This window comes from Myotis brandtii, unplaced genomic scaffold (assembly GCF_000412655.1).
Source record: "Myotis brandtii unplaced genomic scaffold, ASM41265v1 scaffold300, whole genome shotgun sequence".
NCBI lineage: Eukaryota > Metazoa > Chordata > Mammalia > Chiroptera > Vespertilionidae > Myotis > Myotis brandtii.
In genome coordinates, this window is record NW_005361459.1 from 2,985,807 (window position 1) to 2,994,049 (window position 8,243).

An 8,243-nucleotide genomic window follows, 5' to 3' on the forward strand; every position below is an offset into this window, starting at 1 on the left:
CATCCTGCACATGCATGTCAGTGACCTGGGGTTCATTGTTGCTGTTTTCGTTGGTTTGTTTTTAATATAGGTGTGAGTCCAAACTTGCATTTCTAGTAATAGTCAACTCAGTTACTTGAATCAACTATCCTCAAATTTTTTCTATTGTAATAAAAAATATGTAACAAAATTTACCATAGTAACCATTTTAAGTGTACAGTTCAGTGGCATTAAAGTTTACATTTCTGTGCAACCATCACCACCTTCCACCTTCAGGATTTTTTCATCTTCCCAAACTGAAGCTCTGTCCCCATTGAACACCAATTCCCCGTCCCCACCCCCTGCCCCTGACTCCCGTCATTCTACCTTCTGTCTCTATGAGTTTGCTCTAAATACCACATATCAGTGGAATTATATCATGTTCAACCTTTGTGACTGGCCTATGCTGTTTAATAATGTCTTCAAGTTCTCTCCACGTTGTAGTATCATATTAATAATCATTTTTAGAGACGAGGAAGTCGAAGTTCAGGTGATTTGTCGCAGGTCACTCGGGCCTTCCTGTGTGGCCCAAAGCAGAGGCCTGTCATCTCTGGCTACGGAAATGACAGCACCAAGTGTTCACTATGAGCCTGAACTGTGCTAAACACTTTACATATATATTTTTTCATTCAGTTCCTTCAGAAGTCCCGTGAGTTCAGTGTCCGTATCTTAGAATGAGAACAGGGATGAGAGAATGGGAACTGGGCCGGTGGCCTGTGGCTGGGAAGCGGCAGCTCCGGGCCGGGCGTGTCCCTGCGCCTCTCCCTGGGAGATGCTATTGGAAGATTTCCCCAGAGCAGTTATTGTCATGTGCACGTGCGTGTAGAGACCAGGAACCCTGGCCCGCGGAGAGCTTGGCCTGAGTCGCTAACTCCGAAGTACAGGAAACATTACTAAGGTTGATGGGGCTAGAATGGGGAGGGGGTGGGGAGGCTTTGAAACCTCCCTGAGCACTTGGCAAGAGCTTGATGTGAAAAAGCATCTCCTGCCTACAAACTGCGCATCTATAAGGAGCTCTGAAGTTGCCAATGTTGTGGTGACGGAGCGGGTGGGGGCGGGGATGGGGGGGGGGGGCTTCTCCTTCCCGGGGCTGGCTCTCCCTCCACCAAGACGGGCACTGGGGCTGCCTTTCCCAAGGCAGTGACAGCCGGGAACCACCTGGCTGAGTTTCTTGTGACTGACTCCAGGGAACGGAAATCCCTCAGGGAAGAAACTGCAACCACAGCAGCAGCAGTGGGAGGCAACTCGGACGTTCATGGCTGGGAAGTGCGGGGAGGGGGGGGGGGGGGCACTCTGAATGGCTCACTGGGGAGCGCAGGCCAACTCACTTCCTTCTTGCTTTCATCACTAATGCATCTCGCATCTGTGCTTCAACCTGTCGGAAAATCCCTCTCCATCCCGGCCCTCTCCCCGCCCATCCTGTGCAGGTTTTGCAAATGGTGGCGGCTGGCTGGCTCTTCCTGCCCAGGGGCATTGACTTCAGAAATCTCTGTTCTCTCGGCTGACGCTGGGGTGTTAGAGCTGGAAGGAGCCTTGGAGCCTGATTGGTGCAGCCCTCTCGGGGGAGAGCTTAAATGACATTGCTGGGCTGCACTGGGACCCTGTCTCCTGCCTCCCCGGACATGACACCGGGGGCCTCTGTCCTAGGAAACATCAAGGCGGTTCGTTGGAAAAAGTGGTATAGACACTGGCTCAGGTCTCGTCAGACTTTCCTTCTCTCCTCTTTTATTTTCTTTTATTTTTTAATACAGAGAAGGTAAAGGGGGAAATTATTTGCTTAATTTCCAGACCACTTGTTTAAGTCTTGTCTGATGCTGAGAGATACTTCGTCACTGTCCTGACTCCATTCCTGGCTCTCCCAGCCAAAGCCCCGGTGCGCATGCGCTCCAGGAGGGACACTCCTCCTGGCCCAGGCGGATGCCAAGCCCCCAAAGGGAGGTTCCTCATAGGAAATAGTGTCATTCCTCCCCCAGTGAGCTCCATGAGGAAAGGGGGAGATGGGACAAGCCAGTAGCTATTAAGCACCCATTCTGGGCGGACAGGCTCTGAATTAGCATTCTGCATGCATCTCTCACTGTGTCAGCACAAACCCTGGAAGCAGATGTTCTGTCCTCACTTCCAGGAGTCGGAGAGCTGCCCAGATCACACAGGGAGCAAAGGGAGAGCAGGGAATGAGCCCAGGTCCCTGGCTGCAAAGTCTGGGTTCTTCTCCACACCACCACGCCTCCTTTCAGTCTGCATTTTCTGGGCTGGCCATGGAACAAGGGGTTCCCTCCCTCGTCCTTTTCCTGCTGCATTGCTCCTCTTGCTGACTGAAGGCCTGCCTGGGAAAGCATGCCAGGTCCTACCCTCCCAACGGCACAGGGCGTGGCCTTCGAGGTTTCGACAGGAGACAGTCAGGGCACAGGAGACAGTCAGGGCATCCCATCCTCAGGACTCTGAGCACTTTCTCCAGCCAAGGAGTCCCCGCATGAGTAGGTGGTGACTGCAGGGACTGCTGGTTGTGGACCATCTGCTCTGGGAGGTGCCAGTGCCCCCCAAGAATGTGAAGTCGCTGCTCTTGCCACAGATGGGAAAGCTGACCCTCATGAATGGTGCAGGAGCTGGTGTGGCTGCCTCCCATGGACGGTTTTATTTCGAGGTCAGAGCTGTGTGGTTGCCGAGTGAACCAAGTGGTTGTGTGAAAAGTACTGCAGCCCTCCTAGCACTCTGCCCCTGTTCCTTCTCTCCAGTGACACTTCCAAAGCCCCGAGTCCTTCCGGGAAGTCTCTCGTTGGCACACTGAGGACTGGAGAGCAGCTGTACTTTTGAAACTTGTTAAGTTCATCACTTCGTTGCTCAGGCAAAAAGGATAGACCTGGGGCAGCTTCCCTTTAAACATCTAAAATGTTGGTGGTCCTGTGCTAACCCAGACTTAACTATGGGCTGCACTTAAGCATCTTTTTCTTTGGCTCTAAGGTTAGGGCTTTGGAAGGAGAGGCATTAAAATGCAGAATGCCTGCCTGCTGCCCTGCCCACCCTCCATTCCACCCCGGCCGCCCCTCGGCCCTGGCTCCCCTCGCTGCGGGAGCAGCTGGGCATGCGCAGGACGGTGGAGTCCGGTGGACATTGATGATCACAGCGCAGCAGGGAACGGGATCCAAGCGGAAGTAAATTTCAGGAGTGTGAGTCATGTTTCCAGTTTCGTGAGCCAAGCTGAATCTCAAATGAGAGCTGATGTAAGGCCAACGGGAGCAGAAGAGGTGGGGGTGGCAGGGCCGTGCGCTGTGCGTCACTCATACCCTGCTGCTTGGTCGAGGGCGAGCGTGGGCTGTCCTGCGCTGTGTTCTCCTCACTGGAGGTGCGTGAGCCTCTGATGGGCAGCATGGGCTGACTCCCTTTGGCAGGCTCTGTCGCGCCCGTCCTGTGCTAGACAAATCGCACCAGGTAATGCTTATGGGAAAGCACCGAGGGAAAGTCATTTGCTAAAGGAGCAAACTTCGGGTACGGGAGGCTGGGTGGGCGCGCTGGCTTCCCTGTGAGCCGCTGTGGTGTGGTGTGCAGGCCCACACCTGTCCTCCCTGGGTGCTGCCCTGGCCCCGGGCATGCACCCTGAGTCCTGAGTGCCCAGTGCAGTGCCTGGAGCCTGCTGTTTGCTGAATGACTAAATGAATCTGTGAGTGAACTAGTGCTAACTGAAGGCCTGGAAGCTCAAACATTCTAAGATTCTCACACTAAAATCTCTGTTAAAAATTCAAGCTCTTGCCACTGACCAATTCATTTTAGCCAATATCTCAAAGTAATAAAATTCCAACTCACACACAAAAAAGTTTAGACTCTCTTCAAACTCATTATACTGAAGTTTGACCTCTCACACTCAGCATGGCTTCTCATTTACTTTGCCTATGAGCAGAAGCTGTGAAGTACATTAAAAACACAACTTTAATTTGCCTTTAAAAAACCCCAGATTGTCATCCAGCCTGTTATCTCCTTCAGGGAAGGTTTCTTGTCCTGAAGGCTGTGGCCCCTGAGGGCTGTGGCAGGTGGGTCTCCGTCCCCACAGCTGTGGCTTCCCAGCCACCTTCTAGTGGCCCTGTAGCAGGACCCACCTCGTTAATGCATCCCCTCCAGGCGCTTCCCACCCGTGTCCCAGCGATGCCCCCCCTCCAGCTTGTGCCCTCTCCGTTAGCCAAAGGGCAGAGCTGGAGGGGAACCCGGCCTCGGTTCATCTCCTTGAACAGAACAATCGTTTGCAAACCTTACCACCTCCTGGGGAGGTTGGGGGAGAGGAAGAGGTCAGAGCTCAGAAAGGGAACAGATGAGGAATGTGGTGGAGCAGTCCAGTGTCATAGTTGATAGTTGGGCTCTGAAACAAAATCCTCTAGCTTTATTAATTGAGGTAAAATTTGCATAAAATTAAAGTGCACAATTCAGTGGCATTTAGTACATTCACAATGTTGTGCAATTACCACATCCATCTAGTTCCAAAACATTTCATCACCCCCGAAGAAAACCCTGTGCCATTAAACAGTTCTCCCCCGACCCATGGCAACCACCAGTTTCCTTCCTATTTCCATGGATTCCCTGTTCTGGACATGACATATAAATGGGGTCCTACAGTGTGTGGTGGGCTGTGTCTGGCTTGGTTTACTTGGCATGTGCTGAAGTTCGTGCATGTTGAAGCATAGGCAGCACTTCCTCCGCTCAGTGACGAGGCATTACGTCGTGCACCCCCCGTGCAGATGAGCCTCACTGTCTGCCCACTCACCCCTGGTGGACGCCTCCTCCTTTTGACTGTCGTGAGCAGTGCTGCTATGAGAGTTCTTGTACAAGTGTTTACTTGAACACCTACTTTCAGTTCTCCTGGGTATGTTCCCAGGAGTGGAATTTCAGGGTCACATGGTAACTCTACATTTAAGTTTTTGAGGCCCCACCAAACGGTGTCCCACAGCGGCTGCACCATTACACATCCCCACCAGATGGCCTCGTTGGGAATCCAGCCCTGCCACTTACCAGATGCATGACCTTGGGCAGGTGACTTCTGTTCTCTGTGCCTCAGTTTCCTCATCTGTTTCATAGGAACAATAATGTTATTTACCCAATGGAGTTGTGAAGCTTAAATGAGTTGACACTTGCAAAGAGCATAGAGCAGTGCCTGTTATGTAACAAGCTACATAAATATTGCTGCTGCTACTATTATTGAGGGACAATGAGGATCATGGCAGATGAAAGATTGAGAAGCTTTGGGCCTAAAAGAGGCTGCACAGGTGATATAAGAAGAATTAATCGAGCCCTAATCCAGACAGGTGGGGCTGGGCACGGAGGACTTCCCTCCCATTGAGGAATCCATCTTCTTGTTCAGTGATGAGCACGGTCCCTCAGCTCATGGCCCCGTGGTCTTCGTGGGCAGACCACTCACTGCTCAGAATAGGGAGTCCCGGTCCCCCTAGCGGCCAGCTGCCAGCTCGCCCCCTGCAGCTCTCCAGCCAGCAGAAGGACAGGAGTATGTCCCACCACAGGAAAGCTCCACACAGAAACTTCTAGAAAGCAAGAAAGGGAAGCCTCTTTCTCTCTTTTCAGTGATGTTCAGAAAAGGCACACCTGGTTGCTTTTTAGTCCAGTCTTCTGAATTATCACCAACTATTCTGCCAAATACTATCCTCTCAACTTATAAAACTAATCCTTATGCTTATGATTCATGTACATCTAACTCATCCAGCAGTTTTCTAAAAGCTGTTTGAACCCCAAGAATCCTTTCAGAAGTCTTCCTTGAAATACATAGAAACAAGAAGATACTTTGCTCCCCTTTCTTCTTTGGCTGGAAATCTCAACTCGTAGGTGCCCTATTACCAATGTTTCAGCTCAGGGTGAGCCAGTGAAAAATACAGTTGCCACAGTGGCACCCCGCACTCTATGGCACTTTATAACGTGCGGTCCCTGTCTAGCCAGGTCTCTGCCCCGTCTGGAAAGGCCGGTGGGTAAGTGCTGTTGTCTCTGTCATTGGAGAAGACACTGAGACTTGGGCGGGTGAGGTGGCCGGACATGGAGCAGCCCGGACAGGAGCGCTGGGATGCTGCAAACTCCCAGCAGCTGCCGTGTGGGTCGGGCATGGCTCCCAATGACAGGGGCTGAGCAGGAAATGCTCTGGCCCAGCTGGTGGAGGAGTCCTGCCGTGTGCCCAGCTGGCACGCAGGGCCCTGCCCTGAGGGAAGCATCCTCCAGCCTTACAGTTACAGGGCCTCTGACAGCCGGGCCTCCTCGCTCCAGGAAACACTAGAGGAGGCAAAGCAGCAAATGGGAAGGCTCGGCCCTCCTTGATCTGGTGTATTCCACTCAGCCAAGGGGCCTGGCACGAAAACGGGCAGGAGAAGAAGGAGGGGAGAGCCCCAGAGAGCAGACCTGTGAATGCCAGGAGTCCTCTGGCAGCAAAGGCTCTGGACCCAGGTGGCAACGAAGTGGACCTGTGGGTCTTCCAGGGGCCGGGAGGGAACCCACCAGGGTCCGGCATTATTGGAGGCCCAGCACGCCTCCCCTGCCTGCCAGAGAGAACGGGCCTGCCCGGCTGGGCTGCTCCATCTGCAGTGAGGAAGGGCGTGGACTGGCTCGCCTGCAGCTGAGACTGCGAAAGAGGAATGCGTGTGGCTCAAAAGAAGAGGGCAGCTCAGACCGACCCCCAGCCACATGGCCAGGAGGAGGCCCCCGGGACAGGCGCTCTGCCGGCTGGTGGCGAGCTCTCCCTGCGAGATCGTGCTGGTGCCCAACAGCTGTGGTGCAAGCAGAAGGCATTGCTGCCACCATGTCTACCCGCCCAGAACCACCGGCTGGTCCGTGAAAATCAACTCCCCACCCCTGGCAGAAGCAGAGGATTAGAGTGGTTGTCTGCGTGGCACAGAGATGACACATGGTTTATATGGCACATTGTCTGCTTCCCACGGCCCGCAGGGCTGCTGACAGAGTTACTATGGCACACCCCAGCTCTCCGGGCAGGCCGAGTCCCTGGGGCCGGTCTTGGGCCTCCAGATGACTGCAGTGGGCTTTCCAACATGGCCATTTCCTCGGACATGAGGAAGGTGGAGGGGCGCTGGCACTGGTCCCTGACCCTGTCTGCTCTCAGAGTCGCACCCGTGAGCCCAGGGCCACCTCCCACCCACTGAGCCACGGTCTCCAGGGCTTGGCCCAGGATCACATTCATAAGCAGCTTCTTCCCAGGGGTTTTGGATGCGCCTGGTCCGATGGGGCCAAGGATGCCCTACCCACCGCCTTCCCGGTGGCTGTAAGAGAAGCAGCTGCCAGCAGGAATCCCGCACCTCCTCCCGTTCTCCTGGGGTTGGGAGGTCCGGTCAGAGCCGGTGGTACTTATCCTGCAGGCGGCAAGCATGCGTGCCCTTCACTCACCGCCTTTCTCTTTTATTCTCTAGGACACACAAGACCAGCCACTGCTACCGCATCACCTACCGCCACATGGAGCGGACTCTGTCCCAGAGGGAGGTGACTCGCATCCACCAGGCCGTGCAGGAGGCCGCGGTGCAGCTGCTGGCCGTGGAGGGCAGGTTTTGATGCCGCAGCCGCATGGAGAATACGGCCCTCAGGTCTCTCGGATTCACTGAAGAAAAAAAAGGATATTGTTTTGATAAAAGTGTCGGTTTTAGGACTTTCAGACAATAAAGGATCGCTCCTGAAAAACTGTTGACACTGCGTTTGTCTTTTGTTTTGGGAGAGGCGAGAAAGGAGCAGAGTGAGAGCAGCTCCTTTCCTTTGGGAAGGCGAGGCCGTGCGCTGCGGTGCCTGGGCCTGGGCTCCGTTGCCTGCCAACACCGGAGGAAGTCTTGCAGACAGGCTCCCCCAGGTAACAGCGGAGCCAGAGGACATCAAGACTCCGGGCACTGGGAGCTTTTCTGAATCAGCTTCCATTCCTTTCTTCCTTCTCTCCCTTTTCTTCTCACAAAGGGCAGGCCTCAGGCAGGGCACTGATGAAATGCCAGGCCCCCCTCGAAAGTGAGGGAGTCACAGCTCTGAGCCGGCGACATATTCACATGCTTTTCATAACCCGTGGCTTGGAGTCAGGCCTCTGGCCCTGGCTGAGCTTAGCCGCCTCTGCCGCCGGCGAGGAAAGGCAGGAGCGCGCCCAGCGGCCTGCAGCCCCACACAGGCCTGTCCTCGCCCCCCTGAAAGTTTCATTTCCTCACGGGAGGCCTCAGCTTCCGGGAGCGACCTTTACGGAAGGATGTGGGCTTTGATGTTTCCCT

At 54.2% G+C, this 8,243-nt stretch overlaps 1 protein-coding gene across 4 annotated transcripts in view; it reads left to right on the top strand.

Moving 5' to 3' along the window:
- The window catches only part of FARS2 (phenylalanyl-tRNA synthetase 2, mitochondrial), a 570,273-nt gene extending 562,588 nt beyond the window's left edge, over window positions 1–7,685 (top strand). For all 4 annotated transcript variants that reach the window (XM_005869647.2, XM_014542407.1, XM_005869648.2 and 1 more), the window contains one exon: window positions 7,416–7,685. In XM_005869647.2, the coding sequence (XP_005869709.1) occupies window positions 7,416–7,554 (139 nt within the window). In that variant the 3' untranslated portion in view covers window positions 7,555–7,685. The remainder of the gene's footprint in view (window positions 1–7,415) is intronic.
- Window positions 7,686–8,243: the final 558 nt, after the last annotated feature.